Source organism: Hylobates moloch, unplaced genomic scaffold, assembly GCF_009828535.3.
Source record: "Hylobates moloch isolate HMO894 unplaced genomic scaffold, HMol_V3 SCAFFOLD_1, whole genome shotgun sequence".
Lineage (NCBI taxonomy): Eukaryota > Metazoa > Chordata > Mammalia > Primates > Hylobatidae > Hylobates > Hylobates moloch.
In genome coordinates, this window is record NW_026652276.1 from 188,618,049 (window position 1) to 188,640,649 (window position 22,601).

Sequence of the window (22,601 nt, forward strand, 5' to 3'; positions counted from 1 at the left end):
ACTTAAAAATGTTAAAACTTTTTTTTTTTTTTTTTTTGGTAAAAGGATTATTCTGGCTGTGTGATAAGACGAAGGAGTCTAAGATGGAATCGGAGGGACCAGTCAGAAGGGTGTTTTAATAATTTACACAAGAGATGATGGTGGTAACATTACAGGTATCAAGAAGTGGGAAGTGGGTGACTTGTGGAAGGATATACATAAAGATACATATATATGAATTATTGATTTATAAAGTTAAATATCTATTATATATGTTAGATGTGGGTGTATGATAATGAACAAAATAGATGGTCTCTGCCCTTTAGGAGCTTACATTCTAACTTACCTAGGAATTGTTCTTGATAGTCGTCCTTAAGTTTTCTTCAGAAATTTTCCTTATATTCAAAGTATTGTGGCCAGGACATAAATCTTAATGTTTAAAAATACATTACCAGAATACATACAAAACCATGAGAGAAAATGTATTTAATTCTGAACATTAGTATTTCCTAGCAGCTTTTCTGGATGTAATTGTACAATGCTAAATTAGTGACTTTGGAACAAATCTGTGGAATGCACCTATAATTATTCCTGAGTTTAGTCCTGTCTTGTAATCAGTTTTTAGTTAGGTTTTAATTTCTTTTGAGAAGTGATGTTTTCTAATATTTAAAAGCCTGGGTTGTATAGAGTTAGACTGTCCAGACAGATTTCTGGCTTTACCACCTGTGACTATCTAATTTAGACTAGTTACTTGCTCTTTGAGTCTTCATTTACTTTGCTTTTTTAAAAATAGGGGAAACCATAGTACCGACATTATTGGGGCTGTTTTGACAGTTAAATGACTATATTTTAAAAGGAGAGTCAGTAGGATTTCCTGGTGGATTTTTTGGCTTGATCAGCTTAAGAAAAATGGAGTTGTCATTAACTGAGGTAGAAAAAATGCTGTTAGAGCAGATGAGGGGAAGATCAGATCAGCCTTGACATGTTGAAATCCAGATGAAGATGCTAGAAACATGAATTAAATATCCCTCTTTTATATTCTTGTTCATGCAGTGTAGGGTCAGCCATTTAAAAAATTTCATTTACATTTCTAAGTGGTAAGTTCCTGTGTGTAGACAAAAATATGTATCAAGTGCTTAAATAACTTATAAAATAATTTTAAAGATAAACTGCTCAACATGTATTACTTTCACACTTTCTGAATTTCTGTAATGTATGTCTCTTCACAAGTTGTTCTGTCTCCCTGTTGCATCCTTTCCCCTCCAATCTTGTTCTGGTTTATATAAGTTTATTTTTATCTTCCAACATGGTCTCTTGACTTCTTCCTAAATTAGGGATCAGATTTTGGTACTAGTCAATTTCCAATATGTGCTCTGAGGCAGGCAAGTAGAGGCTCAGCCCCATGTATTCCCATTACTAGAAGCATACCCAACCTTAGAGGCCTACAAGAAAAAAACATTTAAGGATAAGGATAAGTAAACCTCTAAGGTGTTAAGGTTGAATGTACTGTGATGTGGGCACAAGAGTTGGAGTGCTTGTGCTTGTTCCTTGAGTTTTTGTTTTTGTTTTTGTTTGGTTTGGTTGGCAAGAAGAGTGCAGAGGGCACCTTTGCTTGGGAAGATGGAGACCTCAGCGACAATCCTATATATAAGGCATTTGCCTCAACTTCAAACCAAATGATTGAGTAAATAGGCTCCTGTTTTCAATTTCGACTTCCTGCCCTCTTTAGAGAAGTTCTTAACTCAAGATTTGTGAGGCATTTTATATGTAAATTGTGTGTGTGTGTGTGTGTGTGTGTGTGTGTGTGTGTGTGTTTCCCCCAAAGTCCATAGGGTGTATGAGACTCTATAAGGAGTCCATGACTCAAAAAGTTAAACACTGTTATAAAGAGTGCTGTGGCCAGGCACAATGGCTCACACCTGTAATCCCAATACTTTGGGAGTCCGAGGCAGGAGGATTGCTGGAGGCCAGGAGTTTGAGACAGCCTGGGCAACATAGATTCTATCTCTACAAAAAAATGGGAAAATTAAAGAGTGCTGATACTCTGCTTTTAAGATTGGCTGTGTAAATAACCTTTATCTTACCTTTGTGTACGTAGTTTTAAGTCCAATAGACAAGCCCTCTCAAAGACACTAACAGAGAGTGGAAAGGTACTTTGACAACAATGTTCAGAGGTAAGATCTAAAACAGTTGGGGCAACTTTTCCCATTGACAAAGTTGTTTCATGTTTAATAAAGGGCATTGAATATTTTTCTGTTGGTGCTGATGTTTAATTTCTAAATACAAATTTGCACCAAGAGCCACGCCAGTGGAAAAAGAGAAGCAGGTGTGCTCAATCTCCTCCTCCAGATAAATTGAGCTCTAGAGCTGTTATTCTGCCCTGTGAGTTACAAATAATAACCAGCAGTGAAAAAAGAAGAGAGTCGTATTACTTCCTGCCATCTGTTTTTCTTCTTCCCACTGAGACCCGGAAGAATTGGCTACCCATCTTTTCTTTTCACCTTCCTTGCTTTCTCATTTTTTAGCTTGTATAGTTTTCATACTAAATCTATATAGTTACAGATATTACATTAGAAGGATTGTGTTTAAAATCTGGATAGGAGGTTGGATGCTTTAAAAAACTGGTAATCATAAAATCTGAGCAAAGAAGCCTGATGACAGGGATTCTGTTAGAAGATTCTCATGTAGCAGGTTTCCAGCCAGACCACTATATAACAGGACCCACAGCAAGCATGTTTCAGAAAGCTAACAAATTTAACAAAACAAGACATCCACTGTACAACTGATTTTTTAATGGAAATATATTAGTTTGACCTGTATAAATTATGAGATTCAAAACAGTGGCGCCACTATACTGCTAAACCTATGCATGAAGGTAGTGACTAGGATGGAAATCTGTCAGTGCTACAAAAATACGTATGAACAAAATAATTTTCACCCTTTGATAAATGTACAAGATATAAAATTAGGAATATTTATATAATTTCATACTAGATATGTGAAAAATATGCCATGCTAGAACAATCTTGTTCCAAAGTTTGAAACATATTCTGTCAAAAATACTCTTCATACAATGTATGAACTTATCAATAACTTTCTGGGTATAAAGTTGTTTTTTATGTCATAGTCAGATGAAGATCCTTCTGAATTATATGTTGATTAGAATTTTGTTTCAATTGGCACCTGGAAGAAGACAGAAAGTTCTTGTTTTAAAATACTCATCAAGTTCTGTTACAATAATCACATCTTAGAAGCTAGAATTTACCAGAGTTATCAGGTTTTTTTTTATCTTGAATTTTAATGATCAAGTACCTTCCATCACTGCTTGTTTAACATAGATCCATGTGATACCACATTGTAATTCAAAGGCCTAATTTAACTTAAAGTAATGGTACAGTGTGTTGTAGCAATATCTTTCTTCACATTTATTCCAAAGGACTATGTGTGTTGGCCTGGTACATTCAGCTTTTACCCCAGTCACCACTGGCGGCCTATCCACAGCTGGTGATTTACCTTCCTTGAGGCCAAAGAGCTGGTGTTAAATGTTCCTTTTTTTTAGTATGAGGAAGCCAAGGTCCACCACTGTGCTAGTTACATTTGTTAGACAATTGGTTCTAGTGTTTGGGTCAGACATGAGGTAAATGCTGTTCCTACCCTTTATCCTCCAATACTTGGTGACAATTCTGAATACGGTTACTGAGGAGAGGGTTTCTGGTGCGAGACTTTTCTTATAAGGTACTCAGGCAAGGTGCCAGTTTTATTGGGTTTCTCTGGAATCTAGTCCTGGGAGACAGAATCATGGTGCTTATGTACATTCACCTCTTACCTCAGGTCTATCAAATTTTCTGGAATGGCCTTTTCATCTGACCTTTGTTGCTGCTGTTCCAGATTTATCTTATGCTATACATTTCTTTTTCATTTCAACTAGAAATTCCTTTTTTGAGACCTTTCAACTAAGAGAAATACCACCAGCCGCCTGCCATGCTTGAAGACAATCATTAAATTCTTTCTCTGGTCCCTCAATCCATTAAGTCTTTCACCAGAGGATAGAGATGGTGTACTATAGTGAACAGAAGACAGTTCTTGTCATCAGAAAGATCTTAGTGCAATCCTGTTGGGGTCACTTGGTGTGTGACCTCAAGCAAATTAGTTAAGCTCTCTGAGCCTGTTTCCTATTTTTTTTTTTTCATTTGGAAAATGAAGATGTCTTCTTTGTATATTGTTATAAGGATTGAGATAATGAATGTAATACACCTGCCATCTACCTGGCCTACAGCAGAAACCCATTTTAATTTGTGATTCTACTTTTCCCAAACTAGAAACATTGCTTTAAAGGACTGAATGTTCTAGAAATGAACATCTACAATGAAATGGGACTCTCCAGTTAAACGCTGAATTGGCAACTCACTCTAGTAAGGAAGGATAGAAACTTGTTTCACTGCTTGACTGGGCACTGTGCTAGGGACTTCTCAAGCATCTGGCTATTGGGAGGTGTGTATTAGCTTATCATTTTCATTGCTAATTCACCTGTAAATGGAAAGAGCAATACCTTCCCTGCTACGTGGATTATTACAGGGCCAGAATAAGAGCATTGTTGTAAGTGGTTTGAAAAACACAAGAAGATATGCTCAATATTGCATTAATGGAGACCTATTATCACTATTTTTTCATCCTGTTTTTGTACGGGTCTGAGTTTCTTTTCCTGAAAACTCCCTGTGAGATTGGTTAGCATTGCTTCAGTTTTCTAGGGATGAGGCACAGAGGCTCAAGCAAGTGCTGGACTTTCTGCCATATGCAGGAAGTGGTCTCACTACTTTGAAGGTTTTTTTTGTTGTGCTGTCTGGGTGAAGATAAACCTGTTGAAGAATCTTACCTGATATACCCGATTACGTAATCCTCCATTTGTATTTATGGTAAAATCAATTTTTCCATATTTTTCCTGAGAAAAAGAGAATGGAAATATGGATTAGGGGCTGATATTTTTTAATGTTGAAAAATAAAGAGAAATTTAAGGAGTGCAGATGGCTACTTATGCAATTGTGAAAGTCACCAAAGAGCTGGTACCTGACTGGGATTAAACTTTGAAGTACTGTAATCTTTCTTCATCAAAATATGCAAAACCGCATCATGGATTGTTAAGAAAAATATTGAGTTTTTCACTTCACCATCAAAAAATTCATACCGGTTAAGCTTCTCAATGAAGTCATCTGAAGAGAAAAAAACAGTAACTTTTAGGAAGAAACAATTGTTTGGCTGCCGGTTTCCCCTTGAGGCTAGTAATTTTACCTTCTATTTGCAAATGTGCATTTCATTGACGTTTGGTTAAGTGTTTGTGGGTTGCAGTGGTATAATACTGGTCTATCTTTAGTACAATGACTTTTGGAACTAACAAATACCTTTCTAAAAAAAAAAAAAAAAAACTTTAATGCCCTCATGTAAAAAGGAGGAAGGCAAAGGAGCAAATGAAAAACAGTAGTTCCTAGAAGAAAATTCATTTAGGCAGGAGCCTAGTGAATTGATCTCCCTGCTTAATGATTAGAGTATCAAGTGTGGCTTCTTATTAAAGTTTGGGATTCTGCCAAAATGGAACATATGTTTATGGACCAATGATATGCTGTGGTTCTTTATTGTAGCCCATTTTCCCAAAGCTGCTGGGTTTTATGAGAAAACATCTTCCTTACCACTTACCTCTAATCATCTTTGAGAAATCCCATTTTTGTAGGCACTAAACAGCATTCATTTACATAGATTACTCAACCAACTATTACGTTATGTCTGCCATGTACAAAACTCTGGCTGAGTAATAAGAAAGATCAAAAGATAAATTAGACCTGAATCTTTCCCTCAAGGAAGATAGAACATTTATATATTCCTGTGGTACTGACAGAAAACGTGTGGTATAATAATGAGGGAAAGGAGCAATCTAGTTTTTTTCCTTTATTGTTTTCTTAGTTTTAAAATAATTCCCAGCACATAGTATGTCTTCATATTTTTTGTTGAATATATAAGAGAGATAAAGATTATGTACTACGAAAATTCTGAGAAATTTTCCTCTTGGTAGGTATCTGGGAAAACTTGAGCAGATTCCATCTATAAGTGCCTAGGATTTGGAGAAAAGTGGAGGAAGAGAAGGTATACAATTATGAAGATGGATTCTTCTGTTTACAGGAAGCTTTCAGTGACAGAGGGAGAGGGAATGTGGAGGGCATTGTGGCCACCAGGATCTGGGATGGAGTGAGTGGTGTGCAATGGGAAGGAAGGTGATAATCTTTGATAAAGACTGAAAAGAATGCCAGGCAGCAGAGACAGCAGGAACAGATACTTTCCAAAATATCTGGGATGATGAGGAAAGGGTAAAATTGTTAGTAAATTAAAGGTTTCTGGGATCAAGGGGATATTTTTAATTATAAGGAAGACTTGACAATGGTTGAACTAATTTTCACTCCCACCAACAGTGTATAAGCACAGTGTGGTGATTCCTCAGAGGGCTGAAGACAAAAATACCATTTGACCCAGCAATTCCATTACTGGGTATATACCCAAAGGAATATAAATCATTCTGTTATAAAGACGCATGCATGCATACATTGATTGCTGCACTATTCACAATAGCAAAGACATGGACTCAAATGCCCATCAATGACAGACTGGATAAAGAAAATGTGGTACATATACACCATGGAATACTATAAAAAAATTAAAAAAAAATATCCTTTGCAGGTACATGGAGTTGGAGGCCATTATCCTTAGCAAACTAATGCAGGAACAGAAAACCAAGTACTGCATATTCTCACTTATAAGTGGGAGCTAAATGATGAGAACATATGGACACATGGAGGGGAACAACCCACATTGGGGCCTATCGGAGGGTGAAGAGTGGGAGGAGGGAAAGGATCAGGAAGAATAACTAATGGGTACTAGGCTTAATATCTGGGTGACGAAATAATCTATACAATAAACCCCCATGACACGAGTTTACCTATGTAACAAACCTGCATGTGTATCCCTGAACTTAGAAGTTTTTTTAAAAAGTCTTGAAACTAGAATATGTCTGTATATTTTAGGGACAGGATCCAGTAGAAAGGGAGAGATTAAGGATGCCAATTTTATACTTTTCGAAGGACCTGTGTACCACTTGTCTCCTCTCCCTAAAAAGCTCCCCCTAAGTACTGTCAAGGTTGACTGCCTCACTTCGTTCTAGTCTCTACTCAAAATGTCATATTGCTAGACATCCCTGATCAACAGTTTTTCTTTCTCCCTCCCTCCCTCCCTCATTTCTTTCTTTTTCTTTTTCTTTCTTTTTCTTTCTTTTCTTTCTTTCTTTCCTTTATTTCTTTCTCTTTTTTCTTTTTCTTTCTTTCTCTTTCTCTTTCTTTCTTTCTCTTTCCTTCTTTCTTTTTCTTTTTCTTTCTCTTATTTCATCTTTCTTCTTTCTCTTTCTTTCTCTCTCTCTTTTCTTTCTTTTTTTTTTTTTTTTTTTTTTTTGATTTGAGACGGGGTCTTGCTCTGTCACCCAGGCTGGTGTGCAGTGGCACGATCACAGCTCATCACAGCCTTGAATCCCCAGGCTCAAGCGATCCTTCCACCTCAACCTCCTGAGTAGCTGGGACTACAGGCACATGCCACCACACCCAGCTAATATTTTTTTTTTTTTTTTTTTTTTTTTTTTTTAGTATATGGGGTTTCACCATGTTGCCCAGGCTAGTCTCAAACTCTGGGGCTTAAGTGATCTGCCTGCCTCAGCTTTCTGGAGTGCTAAGATTACAGGCATGAGCCACCGCTCCCAGCCTCTGTTTCTTAACTCTGCTTTTTTCTTAGCACTTATCACTACCTGAAATATGCTTTTGTTTGTTTATTATGTGGCTTTCCTATGAGGCTATAAGCTTCATGAGGACAGGGGCTTGTCAGATTCACTGCTGTATTCCCAGCACCCAGAACAGTGCCTAATAAATAGTAGGTATCCAATAAGTCTTTACTGAATGCCCATCATGTCCTAGGATCTAGGGAAGAGACAGGGAGAAGGTAAGCAAGAACAATACCTGCCCTGGAAGAGATATAGTCTAGTAGGGACAGAAACTGAACTGCAAAATTATGTGATATGTGTGTATTCTGTAGATACAAACAGCCTGAAGACCCAGTGCTCTGCCTGGGGAAGCAAGGATGTTTTCAGTTATTGCCGGAAAAATTCTTGAAGAAGCCTTCTTTCAGAAAATGGGATGGGAGAGCATTATAGGGATGGACAAGGATATTAGTTAGAAAGTTCTTCTAGAAGGCCTAGTTGAGAAATAAGAAGGGTCTAGATTAAAGTTCTGGAAATGGAGAGGAAGAGACTGATTTAAGAGGAAATATTTATAGGACCCGGTGACTCACTGACTAGAGCGAAGGAGAGGAGAAATTGGTGATGGTTTCAGAGTTTCTATCTGGAAAACTAGGTAAGCAGTGATGCAGTGATGGTGATAGGAAAGAAGTATTTTGGGGAGGGGGAATCATATACTTAGTTTTAAAAATGTGTATCTGAGGTGCCTGGGGGACGTCCACAGTCGAGTCCATTGGTCTGCAGCTCAGAAGAAAGGTCTGGGCTGGAGGTATAGTTTGGGGATTCATTAACAAGTAGATACACATGAAATCATAAACATGTAGGAAATTGACCAGAAAGAGTCTGTGGAATTAGAACTATGGTATAGAGTGTAAGGTTGAAGCTTGGGGGAGACTGAAAGTGGGAGAAGAGCCAATGTCAGACCCTGAGGAGATGTTTGAGAGGTAGGAGGTGAATCAGAACTGTCCTGCCAGAGTTAGGGAGGGAGAGAGTTTCAAAGACAAATGCTAGAGAGAGTGCCAGATGCTCGAGTAAGCTGCTGCAGAGGGACCTGAGACGAAGGCAGTTAATCCTGACAATCTGGACATCGCTGATAACCTTGGCAAGGATGGTCTCATCAGCAGGTGAAGCTAAACCAAATTGTTATGGGCTGGAGAGTGCAAGGGAAGGGAGGAAGAGAGACAGAAAACAAGACTACCTTTTCAGGAAGTTTAGAGGGAAAAATAGTTAACATATTCCTCCTTTGTTGCCTATGAAATCAGGATTCAAATTGTAGAATGTATTTAATTACATATCAACATAACTAAAATACAAAGATGCTGTTTCCATAGGGATTTTTATTGGGTTGGCTGCATATTAGATTTTCATCATGATTATATAAAATACTCATTCTTTGGGGAGGCTGTCTAGATTGAGAGTTGGCAGTGAGCCTGAAGTGATTGTCAGAACATAAAAATAAAGCCACTTACCATCAGTTCCAACGATATACACATCTACCTTGATCCTGATAAATTCTTGCAAAATCTGTTAAAAAGTATATCTTCCTTAGGGAACAGTTTCACTTGTCAGAAATATAAAGAAAACAATCAGAATTATACCTTATGGGTGATATATTGCTTTTAGAAGCTTTAACTTTTTGAAAAGAGATAATAGTGTCAGGAGATACTAAAGTTAAAAACAAGGCTCTATGACAGAAATAAACCCAAATAAAGGAGCCCTTCTCCTAAGTAAGAAGTTAAAAATGATCATTCTTGAAGGAAGTATTATGGGAAAATGTTCTGTCTCAAACTCATAAGAACAACTCTGATTTAATTTTAAAATAGTGTCTTCTTTGGGATGATCTCAACTAGAGCTTTCTTGCTACATAAAAGTTTTAAAAAAGAACCTATGAACCATGAGTTGCTAATTATTCTTGTCCACAATGAATGGATGTATCTAGCACCAATGAATCTTTATACATTTTTCTGGCCTCTAGGCTAAGAATAAATACCAGTAGTGATATGAGTACAATCATGTAAGGTAAGAAAAGAAAAGTAGCTTATGTTGTTTGATCAGGTTAGATGATCATTAATATCATTGCCATCATCAGTAAACACTTTCAGAACCTCTTCTAGGCACTTAACTAAGAATTAGAGCCTCTGTCCTTTGTGTCATACTGCTAGAACCAAAAAATAAATGTGTGTGTGTGTGAGAGTGAAAATGCAGAAACAAAAGCTAAAGTAATCAAAAGCTAAAATAAACAAAAACCAAAACCAAAAAAGAAAAGAAAATGCAAGTAGACTTGAGAGTTACATGATGTTAACATTTAAAAAAAATTCTTCCATTTTCTAATGTTGTATCCAGTTCACCCATGCTTAATAGGTCTTATCTTAGGTCAGCTCTCACTTGGGCAGATTTTTGTGAAAACCCAAGAAAAAGAGAGAAAGATGTAGAATTTCTTAAATTTTCTTTTTATGTGTTTCTGCATTTCTGTTAGAAACTAATTTATTGTAGAAATGTGATTAATCTGTGGAAAGAAAACAGACTGCAATCTGATTGTTTCAGTCGTGTTTTGAAATCACATCTGACATTTATTCTTTCATATATCTATTTGGGTTTTAGCCAAGTGAAATTTCATCAGCTTATAATGGATGAGGATAAAACAAAAGGATCCACTCTTACATTTTTTCCCAGGACCTTTCCAGATCTTCTCTGATTTCAGAATAATTTAGATACAATGCCCACAAAGATTTGAAAACACCACAGAATTGAAATTTGAAAGAAATGTGAGCATAGTTGTCCACCAGCAGATTCAGCATACATTAGAACTGTAGATTTGATTCTCCAATACAGTACCCAGTCTCATGGAAAATGCCCTTTTCAAGAGTCCACTGAACGCCACCTTTCCCTCCATGGAATAGTCTAAGATTATCGTTTGCTTCTAATGTACGTTACCTAAAGGAGCATCCTTCCACAAATACAGTTTTTTTTTGTTGCTGTTTTTGAGACAGAGTCACTGCACTGGAGTGCAGTGGTGCAATTTCGGCTCACTGCAATTGCCACCTCCCAGGTTCAAGCCGTTCTCCTGCCTCAGCCTCCCGAGTAGCTGGGATTACAGGTGCACGCCACCACACCCAGCTGATTTTGTATTTTTAGTAGAGACCGGGCTTCACCGTGTTGGCCAGGCTGGTCTCGAAGTCCTGACCTCAGGTGATCCACCCACCTCGACCTCCCAAAGTGCTGGGATTACAGGCATAAGCCACTGTGCCCAGCCCACAAATACAATTTTTTTTTTTTACCTTTAGTCATTGATTGGTTGTTTCCATTAAGAACAAAAGAAATTACCGATTTAAGGCCCCTCATTGAAGAAACATCAAGAAAGGACACTGCTGAAAAGTCGAGAATGAGGCTGTGGAGGCTGATTTTGGGGACCTCAATGTTGAGAGGAAGATCATCATTCCAGTCAATCTGGAAAGGCAGGTCTGTGGTATTGATTGGCTGGTCCAGTACTTCTATCTGATTGTTGTCCAGCTCTTCATCGGAATCTTTTATGGTGTCAACAGTACATATAAATCCTTTCTGCAAGAGAGGATAACAAGCATGAAAACTGTGACCAAGAAAAACATTGTGTATGTCAGAGATAGCCAGTGAGTTTCAGAAGCACTGATTCTGAGTTGAGCCAAACGATGGGATTGGACTAGGTGTGGTGGCTCATGCCTGTAATCCCAGCACTTTAGGAAACTGAGGTGGGAGGATCGCTTGAGCCCAGGGGTTTGAGAGCAGCCAGGGCAACATGGTGAGACTCCATCTCTGCAAAAAACAAAAAAGTTAGCCAGGCTTGGTGGCACATGTGCTTGTAGTTTCAGCTACTTGGGAGGCGGAGGTGGGAGGGTCACTTGAGTCTGGGAGGTCAAGGCTGCAATGAGCTGTGATCGCACCACTGCGCTCCAGCCTAGGCCACAGAGCGAGACACTGTCTCAAAACAACAACAAGATTGTAGACAGTTGTGTTTGGTACTTTTCCCAGGAGAATAAAAATTTTAGGGAGACCCTCAAAAGGATGTCATTTTAAAATTTAACACTCATTGACACATGAAATCCCTTGTTTATCAGGCATTTCATTTAAAGGAATGGAACTAACACCTTGAATCATCCTTTACTAAGCTTTTAGCTATAATGCATAGAAATGTGGTCAAGGAACTTACTGGTGTCACTTGTAGCAAGCCTTGCTTCTGCAGTTTTCGGATTTTCCTCAAAGCTTTGTTGCGTTTGCGTAGAATTCGAAGTGGACTAAAGCCAACCTGAGAAACCCATTGATGTGTTACAAGAGTACTGAATATTCTGTTATTTCTATAGCATAATTCTAACAACTTTAACTGGAGTGATTTGAGGGATTGGGACAGATAATAAAAATATTTGTGACAAAATTTAAAAGTGGTTTAAACAACATCAGCAACAATATTGGGTCAGACCCATGGTCTGCTCCACCTGTATGCAGTTATCAACAGTCAAAAGCTTTTGTATAACACAGTCCAGGATTCATCCATAAATTATCCATGAATGGACATAAACTCTATTTGAATCTGTTTGTGTTTGGAACCTACACAACTCTTAGGGAATTTTATTTTACTTATTTTCTATTTATTGAGTACGAGTGGCACCTACATAAGTATTCTGCTTGTATGTAATTTTTATCTTATTAAAATTTATAATTGTATGTTGTTTATTATTGTATAATTTTATTTCGTGATTTTAGTATTATATTTGAGGCTAATCTTTGTTTTTTCAACACTAATGAATTCTTATTGCTGTAATATTTAGTTACAGATAAATAAGAGAGGAGGATCAAATTATGTAATAAAAAATCCTTGGCCAGGCGTGGTGGCTCAAGCCTCTAATCCTAGCACTTTGGGAGGCCGAGGTGGGAGGATTGCGTGAGGCCACGAGTTCAAGGCCAGCCTGGGCAACAAAGCAAGCCCTCGTCTCTACAAAAAATTTAAAACTTAGCGGGGTGTAGTGACACATGTCTGCAGTCTCATCTACTTGGGGGACTGAGGTAGGGGAATTGCTCAAACCCAGGAGTTTGAGGTTGCAGTGAGCTGTGATCATGCCAGCCTGGGTGATAAAGCGAGACCTTGTCTGAAAGAAAAAAAAAAAAAAAGTCCTTGACAAAAAATATAGTTAGATGGACGTTTTCTAGAGTAATCAAAAAGGGCAGTACAGAAAACCAAATATACAATATAATCTCATTTTGCAAACAACAACAAAAAACTCGGTAGAAAAATATCTGATGCATATCAAACTAATAATAATAGTTAAGGTTTAAGGCAGAGGCTCTATGCAAGGTACAGAGTAGACCAAAGGCGTGATTCAAGAGGGAGGACTGAGCTTTTTTCTTAACTGTCAAGAATGCTTCCTTGTCATCATCTCTCCAGTTTGCCAGGGACACTCAGTATTTATTGTTATTCAATATTAACTATTCATTTACAACTGTTATACTGAATCTCTTTGAGGATACGGTCAAATATTAAATGCTCCTTCATTGTTTGTGAAGTTGATACCCAAAGAAAATCTGTAGGATGATACCTACTAAAAGCTAGCAGCCCGCAACTTGGTAAATTTCAGAATTTGAGAAAAGGATTCTTCTATATTAGATGTCATCTGAAGAAGCTTCTTTCCCAACCTATTAACAAACTCCCCATAAGGTAGTTTCATCTGCTCTGGGACATGGGACAAAAAATACTGACACAACCCCACCTCAACATATGTGACACAACCCAGCCTCAACAATGACCTTACAGAACAATGACATTCCCAGATATTCAGTAAGATTACAAGGAAAAAAAATAAATAACCCCAAACCTTACAGCATCGATAAGTTTCTGCCTAAAGAAACCAATGTTTGCAAAGTAGATAGGAGATGGACATCTGAAAATTTTCACTCCTTCTGGCTCATACATCTACAAGGCAGAGAAGCATTGTTAGGTGGTGCCCATTAGATCCATAGTTAATATCATTTAGCAAGTCAAAGAAAAAAATGAATCTCCCTTACATCATAATAATCTTTTTTATTCTTATAGATGTTGCTTCTTCCAATATTAGCCAGCGTGCTGCATTTTGGACTGTAGGGAGAAAAGCACCGAGTAAATCATTCATGTATATTTGTTAAGCCTATAAGGCTAACACTGATTTTTTTCCAGCATATCAAAGCAGTCTCACTTTTCAAAATGTAAAAGGTTGGGGAATCATCATGCCATCAGAGACTCTGGGAGGTGAACACCTTGTTTTACTTATCTTTGTGTCCTCTCACAGCACCTAAAAAGTGCCTCCCATTTGTCATGTTACAGTTTACAAAGCATTCCATATGCTTTTGCCATTTTGATTGTGAATATCACAGTTATTCCATGAGGTAAGGCAGATATGATTACCCAGTTGTATGGATGAGGACATGGAAAAGTAAAATGACTTGCTTATGACCATTCAGTTTGTCTCTATGTTTGATGGGTTCCCAGTAAAAACTGGAATGAAATATAAATAAATGAAAGAGTTCAGGAGTATTTCACTATGGATGTATTCCATCAGTCAGGGATTGACTTTGTGATAACAATTTCTGTTCTAGAACTCCTTAGTTCCCAAGGAAGCCTCTTTTTCTGTCACACCAAGTAATTCAAAATAGGCTCAGCAACCACATGATAGTGATGTTACATGGCAGAGATTTTAAAAAATCAAGGCTGGTCGCCATGGCTCATGACTGTAATCCCAGCACTTTGGCAGGCTAAGGCGGGCGGATCACCCAAGGTCAGGAGTTCACGAACCAGCCTGGCCAACACGGTGAAACCCTGTCTCTAGTAAAAATACAAAAATTAGCCAGTGGCAGGCACCTATAGTCAGCTGCTTGGGAGGCTGAGGCAGAAGAATTGCTTGAACCCAGGAGGCAGAGGTTGCAGTGAGCCGAGATTGCACCATTGCACTCTGGCCTGGGCGACAAGAGCGAAACTCTGTCTCAAAAACTAATAAATAAATAAATAAATAAATAAATAAATAAAAATTAAAAACATGCTTGGACTGAATGATTATTAAAAATCAAGAATTCCAAATGGCTTTTGCGGAATTTTAAGGTAAGAGGGGCCTTTGAGAAGTTCTCTAATCCAGCTCCATATTTTAAAGGTACGAGTGCAATCTAACAACCTATAAAGAGGAAATCCATCCACTAGATGGAAAGAATCTCACAATGTCAGTAACACATTTCCATGTTTAACAAGTACAAGGCAAAGACATTAAACCTGCTTGGAATAGAATTACTTCTGGTTTATAGCTGGGCGAATAGACTCAGAGATTTATATGATTTATTTGAACTGGAGTCAAAGCCAGAAGCAGACCAACAGCAGGTCTCCTCCCTGGGCCGATGTTCTAAAGCTGGGCCATGCTATTGCCCTTCAGGCCTTGAGATGAGCAACTGGAGGGAGGATAAACTGCCCCATCCTGATAGAAATGCACACCTATCAACCAACTACTGTTCTCTTAGCCAGTGACATTTGTTTTTTCTCTTCTGATTTGGGCAGGTCCAAGCCTGCCAGGATGCAGAGCACTTTGAGCACTCACAATTGGGTCCTGAACACGATGGTTAGCAGTTGAAATGCCACACTAGCTGCCAGGCCTAACCCGAGTCCCAGGACAATGGTGAAGATGAAGGTCACGATCCAAATTAACTGTGAAAAGAAAGCAACACATACACTACAATTTACTTTGATTAAAGTACAATGTCGAGACGGGGTCTTTTAAAAAAACTTTTTTTTTTTTTTTTTTTTTGTAGAGACAGTGAGACCTTGTCCCTATAAAAAAAAATTTAAAAATTTGCCAGATGTGGTGGAAGTTGAAAGTTGTCATCTTGGGCCAGGGAGCAAAGTGCACAGAAGACACTTTTCCCAAGAGGTCATTTCTGCTGACTCAGGTTCTGGGCCACAGAAACACACACAAATATAAGAGGATTCGAAGAAAGTATATTTATTTCTAATCCCATCTCCAACTCATTTAGGAAATGGAATTATCTGTCACAGTGATAATTATAATTGCAAAAACCGCAATTACTTTTGCACCAACCTAATAGAACCAGCTGCTGTTCATTAAAATCAGCAAATTAGACTGGGCGTGAAGGCTCACACCTGTAATGCCAGCACTTTGGGAGGCTGAGGTGGGAGGATCACTTAAAGCCAGGAGTTCAAGGCTAGCCTGGGCAACATAGTGAGAATCTGTTTCTACAAAAAATAAAAAAAAATAGCTGAGGATGGTGGTGTGCAGCTGTAGTCACAGCTACTCAGGAGGCTGAGGCAGGGGGATTGCCTGAGCCCAGGAGTTTGAGGTTATAGTGAGCTAGGATGGCACCATTGCACTCCAGCCTGGGTGACAGAGGGAGATCCTGTATCTTAAAAAAAAAAATCAGCAAAGTACCCGGTAGAGCTTATACTAATGTTTTACTCTTGGTCTGCTGATTTAATTAATGGTTGCTATCTTTATAAGAATTTTAGCATGCCAAAAGGGTGTTAAAACGCCCCACAAAAGTAAATCAAGTGTAGTTTACTAGTTATGATCTTTAAATACCTAAGGGTATGTTAACAGGGCATTTTTACACCACATACTTTGACCCTGTTAAAATAGCAAAGCATGTGAGAGCAAGGGGAGCCTTTCCAAATAAGAGTATTTCCAAAAGGAATGTTCAGAAATTAAGTTCTTCACAGATTTGTGGAAACAAACACATTATGTAATGAACAGAAGCCATGCATACCCTAAATTCAGAGAGTTTCTGTGGTATTTGGGATTACTGCAAGAACTTTTAGAATAGGCCTAAGGAAGTTCTAGACTAGTTTTTCATGGAGCCCATTCTTTTAAATTAAAAGTAGCCCATTTTAAAAAAAGTAAAGTCCCAGAAAATGATCATTAGAGTATGCAATTTAAAAATAGCAAATAAAACAAACTAAGGTTTTTTTGAACGGATATATAGAAACAATATTTCACTTAGTTTACAATATAAACATGTATTTCACATTAGCGTTAAAATGCTATTGTGATTTATCTCTCTTTCAAATACTATTGCCTCTACTTACACAATCATATTTATCCTTTCGCCACAATCTGCCTATTTCAGCAAACTGCATCAGCATTCCCTTTAAGTTTCCCAGTGCTAAAGCTGCCAGGACGGACTGTGAAAAACACAAACATCAGATGTACTTTAAGTTAATGAAATAAACCGTATGGAAGCAAAGGTGAAGGCTCTAGATAAGTGTGTGCTTTAAAGGGCCTCAAAGCAAATCAAAGCATTACATCCTTTTCCGGTGTGCGATGCCACGCAAGACACACCAGAACTGGGACTCTGACCTGTTCCTATGAATGACTTTGTCCCCACAACAGTGACAAGGCCTAGGCTGCTCTTGTGATTATGAGATAGATGATCTGATGGCGTTTAGTAGCCTGCACCTTGGGACAGAGAAAGGCAGACCTTCAGACCTATGACAGATAAACACTTGGAATAAATTCCTCCCAAGCAGAGCCAGTCTAATGTGTGTTTGTTTATTGGAGTCAAGGAGATGGGGGTTGCTCTTTGTTAAAAAAAAAAATATATATAGCTTGGGGAGCTTGAGGTCCTGGAATGAGATGACTTGAGGAGGGCTTTCTGGGACAGCATGAAACATATCTATCTAGTTCCTGCTATATCCCCAGAACCTACTATGTTAAATGCATACAGGAGGGGCTTTAAAATTAGTCAGTGAATGAGTGGCTGAGCCAATGAATGAATATTTCCCAGGCCAGTACTAATCCCTATAGCCACGCTTCAGGCTTCCAATTCTTCCACAGCCAGAATGTGATCTTTTGTCTTGCAGGAATTGTGATAGTTAAGGTGAAAAATGCTGAATAGCTAAGTATATTCTCTTCATTCTTTGGATTTTAACATAACTGTAGGACCATGCCCCTCACCCTCTCGTTCCCCCTGCCAGTTTAAGTTATTTTATTCTGAATGGACTATGGAATTTGTATACTGCTATACCATGAAAACATAGTGTACAAAGAAAAGCCAAACACAGTTTTTATTTTTATATCTTAAGGACAGTTGAACTGATCTGCTTATTTCTCATTTTCACAGGTAATCCTTATAATATCATATCTAAGCAACTAATTTTACTAACTGTGAGAATAGAGGTCACAGTTTAGAAGAAATATGGTCTTAAGTGACTTTTAAAAAATTTGGCACACAAGTGAATACCAGTTAAAAAATGGTGAAAATTGAATAAAGTCTGTAATCTACTTAACATACTATACTAATGTATAGTACTGATATTGTACGACAGCTATGTAAGATGTCACCACTGTGGTAGCTAGGCGAAGAAGTCAGAGGACTGTACAACAAGCCTCTCCATTTTGCAGGACTTTTAATTCTCTAAGTATAAAATATGTCAAGAGACACCTGTGCGAAGAGACATTTTTTTTTCACTGGGCATTATTTCCCCCCTAGTCAGTATTCTACAGAAAAACAATTTGAAATAATTTACAATGACATACATATACAACAGAGTACTTTTAAAGTAAAGATTACAGAGCATTAAGAAATCATAGAAAGGAAAGGGGGATAATTTCTGCAGGAACCTGTTATCTGTACTGCATTTGATATAAAGGATTAAATGAAGAGAAAATGCTTAGAGCTCTGCTGACATGCAGTGAGCACTCAACAAATATCTATTATGAGCTTTTATTATGGGTTATTTTGCCTTCATATGATAAAAAGAAGCAAAATAGTTATTTGGGTGTTTGAAGCAAAGACATTCCTGACCACAATGGCCTAAAAAGAACATATCACAGGACCCTTTATAAAACGGGCTTTGATTAAATCTTAGACAAGATTTGGTAATTATTTCTTTAGTGTCTCCAAATTGATGTGAGCTAGGTAGAACTCAAGTTTACACCCGGGGAGAAGCATGAGAGGGTGGAGTTCTCTCTGTAGGAGTGAGTGTGTGTGTGTTTATTTTTATTGAGATACATTCTTCTATTTCTTTAGTGGTGACTTTTTCATTCCTTTTATGCCACTTGTTTTGAAATCAGAAGTATAACCTATGGAGAATGCATATTTTTGGCAAATTGTTCTCTGCCCTGCTTGAAGATGGATTTGGCCAGTGAGCTTTTTGAGATGACCACACTGGGAGTCCAGAAACCTGGGACCAAAGTCACCGTTCGGCTACCAACCAACAAGGAAAAAAGGCCTAGGTAACAGCCAATAGACATTGGTGGGCTGTATCATATCTCTATGTCCTTTGTAGCCAGGAGTGTAATACAATGTAGAATAATAATAATATTAACAATAATGACTATCATTTATCAGGTATTTATCATATGCCAAACCCTCAGCTAAGTAGTTCACATACATGATCTTATTTATTTTTATAGTCACTCTGTGTGGTGGGTATTATTTCCCTTTCTATTTTACAAATGTGGTGCTTGAGGTTCAGCAAGGTTAAGTAATTTGCCCAAAATCACACAGATAATAAGTACCAGAGCCAGGATTAGAAGGAGGTCAACAGGGCTCCATGTACCACCTCAAAATTATATTAAAACCACAAGGAACAATATATTTACTGTCATCTTGTTTCCTAGAGAGCCTTTGCTTTCCAGGGTCTGATGGTACGTTTTATATCTGAGTGCTGCAGCAGTTTACAAAGTATTAAACTAAACCCTCAAGCTTATAGGTGGAGGAGCATGACAGTAGGGCTGGGAGGTCTGTGCTGGCTGTTCACTCCCATCCCACAATCCAACAGTGTTGGTCCTGGAGTTAAACCAAAGTTCTAGAAGCTTCAGGGTGTGTTCCTAAGAACGAGTTGTGTGGCTGGTAGCGCCATTCTCTGAATTAGATAGATGGCCTGATTACTTTAACCTTTAAGAAAACCTCTACTCAGTCCATGCATGTTGAAGGTGCGGTGCCAGGGTGCCCTCCTATTTCAACATTAATTCTACTTGGGACTATGCACATGCAAAGTGTAGAGGAGATAAGGCAGGTTGGGCATCTGTGTTCCTAACATTCAGAACACGTTGCCAGGGGAAAATAAATATTTTTGGCTCACACAGAGTATTGGCTAAGAAGAGTACTTGAGAGTTTGTCATTACCTCATTTCCCCTAGTTTAGTTTGTGCTTTCAGAATTTAAGAACCGGGGTCCTTGACTTACCACCAAAAGTAGAGATGCTATCCAAAGACAGTGTTACCTTTTGTAGAGGCGCCAGGAGAAATCCAATGGCTAGAATGACAATCAGCACGATGATGGCACCAATAAGCCCAGCAATCTGTGAGGATAAAAAAATTATCATCACCAACTCAACTTTTCCCCTGGCTTGAATTTCCTAGTTACTAACGCTAGGACAGTGCTTGCAGCAAAGATCTTGACATACCTGTGTTTTGCCTCCTGTGCTCTCCTGAACTGCTGATCTGGAGAGGGCAGTACTCCCAGCAAATCCTCTGAATACTCCACAGACTATGTTACCCAATCCCAAGGCTATTAACTCCTGACAGGAAAACAAGAAGGAACTTTTTTCAGAAGTGGCACCATTGATATTATGTGTGCAAAATATTATTTAAAGTTGCCCAGTGAGACCCAGTGTAGTTTGTATACTTACCTGATTACCATCAAGTGGATAATCGTATTTGAGGGAATAGACGCTGGCAACTGAAAAGGCCACTGCAAATGCAACCAATGCGATGCCAAAGCAATCTCCTATGGTTGCTTTGAAAATCATCACGTCAGGTGTAAGAGGGGGCTGAAATCTAAAATTGAAATTAAGCAAGTCTGAATGTCACCAACCAATTTATAAACTGATATAACCATTGGGCAAATCAATGAATGAATGCAATCTAGGCTGAGTTGTGTCTCACTTTGGAGTATGATTAACGAGAATTTAGCTCCACTGACAACTTTGGAATCTGCTTTCTTAATGCTGAAGAGCAACACTGCCTGAATTTGGTAAAAGATTGCAAATTCAATCCAAGGATAGTGGTAAATCAGATATGATTTTGCCAGTAAAACCACACTATAATGTGTGTGTATTCTTATAAGCTTCCTGCAAAATGTCTTCTATTCCACTTGTATTGTTACACTGGGTTGCAAAGCATCACTCATAATGCTCCCAATAGTTATCCATACATGAAGTCCTTTGAGCAAACACAATTGTGAGACACGGAAAGCGAAAAAGTCTTCTTTCCATTGATGATCATAACCTTTCATGGAAAACTCCTAGCAAATAGACGGGCCTTGGACTCTGCTCTGCACTTCACAGAAATGCTACAGCCAACCATGACCCTAATGGAGAGTGGGTTTCTCTTTAAGGTGATATATGTCAGAGGAACCTTCAACTCACAGGGTATACTTCTGTGCTTAAGCCTCATGAACGTAGACCAGTTCAGTTATATTTACTAATTGTATCATAAAAGGTGCATGTATCTCAAACTCAACATGAATTTACTAAAATGTTCCACTCCTATAAGCATCTATTTCTGACATCAGACTTATTGGAAGTGGGTTAATTAGGTCCAATCAACTCTTTCTGAATTGCTGTTCCACATTTTGTGAATATCTATGGTAATACATTTTTAGCACTAATTTTGAAGAAGTACTATTATGCCATAATTTTGAAGAAGTACTATTATATCTGATGCCATTATAAATCCAAAAGTTAGCTTGGAATGTTTTTGTTTTTTAATAACCAGGACCTTATTATTCTTTTGTTCTGGTCTCTGAACACCATAGACAGAATGATGTGATGAAGATTTACAGTCTAAAGACTTGGGTTCATTCCCTGGCTCTGCCACTTGCCCTTCCCGAGTCACAATTTCCTCATTTGTAGAGCGAGGATAATAACGCTTCTTCTCTGTTTTTTTGAGATGGGGTCTCCTCTTTCCTAGGCTGGAGTGCACAGCTCACTGCAACCTCTACCTTCCAGGCTCCAGAGATCTCCCCGCCTCAGCCTCCCAAGTAGCTGGGACTACAGGTGTGTGCCACCACGCCCAGCTAATTTTTGTATTTTTAGTAGAGACAGAGTTTTGCCATGTTGGCCAGGATGGTCTCGAACTCCTGACCGCAAGTGATTCACCCGCCTCGACCTCCCAAAGTGCTGGGATTACAGACGTGAGCCATCGCGCCCGTCCTTGTTCTCTTTTCTTCACAGTTTAGTGGGAGGGTCAAATAATAAATGCAAATACTATTTACACACTGTAAAACACAAAGTGCCTGTTAGCTATTATTATAGGATCCCTCTGGAATCTGAATATACTCCTTGTGTTTCCTTTACTGTTTCAATGAGCACTTTTCTTCAGCCAAATTATTTGTATTTAGTGTATGAGACTTTGCAGAATAACTTCTAAGGTGGCATACTCATGAACAGTAGGTTAGCAATAATTAATAATCACTACCTTCCAGTTATAGTCTATTTGCAATCAACAAAAACTTAAAATACCTACTCAATCATCACCCAGAAAAAAAATGGAGCGTAAAATGCTCAAGTGCTTGCTACCTAATGTGGGTGTTAAACTAGTAACAATAGTAGTGTAATTTGAACATTTATTGTAAGTCAGGCACTTAAGCATGTTACATGTATTAACTCACTCAACTCTTAAAAGAATCCTACTTGATAGCTATTATTTTTAGCCTCATTTTTACAGCCAAGAACATTGAGGCACAGTTTTTGGTAATGTGCTCAAGCTCAAAAAGTGAGTCAGAATCAAATCTCAGGTACTTTGCCTCTAGAACACTGGAGCTTACCTACTAGGTTACACTGCCACTCTGTTGAATGTAATGGTTAC

At 38.3% G+C, this 22,601-nt stretch overlaps 1 protein-coding gene across 1 annotated transcript in view; it reads right to left on the minus strand.

Annotated features, from left to right (window-relative positions):
- Positions 1-2,751: 2,751 nt before the first annotated feature.
- SLC26A3 (solute carrier family 26 member 3) overlaps positions 2,752-22,601 on the minus strand; it is a 37,733-nt gene continuing 17,883 nt past the window's right edge. Inside the window, exons 9-21 of the mRNA XM_032761384.1 lie at positions 20,423-20,570; positions 20,198-20,311; positions 20,015-20,092; positions 16,875-16,970; positions 15,376-15,482; positions 13,826-13,895; positions 13,641-13,733; positions 11,979-12,074; positions 11,120-11,353; positions 9,265-9,319; positions 5,044-5,186; positions 4,853-4,918; positions 2,752-3,162 (exon numbers count right to left, since the gene is read on the minus strand). Of these exons, the coding sequence (XP_032617275.1) occupies positions 3,139-3,162; positions 4,853-4,918; positions 5,044-5,186; positions 9,265-9,319; positions 11,120-11,353; positions 11,979-12,074; positions 13,641-13,733; positions 13,826-13,895; positions 15,376-15,482; positions 16,875-16,970; positions 20,015-20,092; positions 20,198-20,311; positions 20,423-20,570 (1,324 nt within the window). The 3' untranslated portion in view covers positions 2,752-3,138. The remainder of the gene's footprint in view (positions 3,163-4,852; positions 4,919-5,043; positions 5,187-9,264; positions 9,320-11,119; positions 11,354-11,978; positions 12,075-13,640; positions 13,734-13,825; positions 13,896-15,375; positions 15,483-16,874; positions 16,971-20,014; positions 20,093-20,197; positions 20,312-20,422; positions 20,571-22,601) is intronic.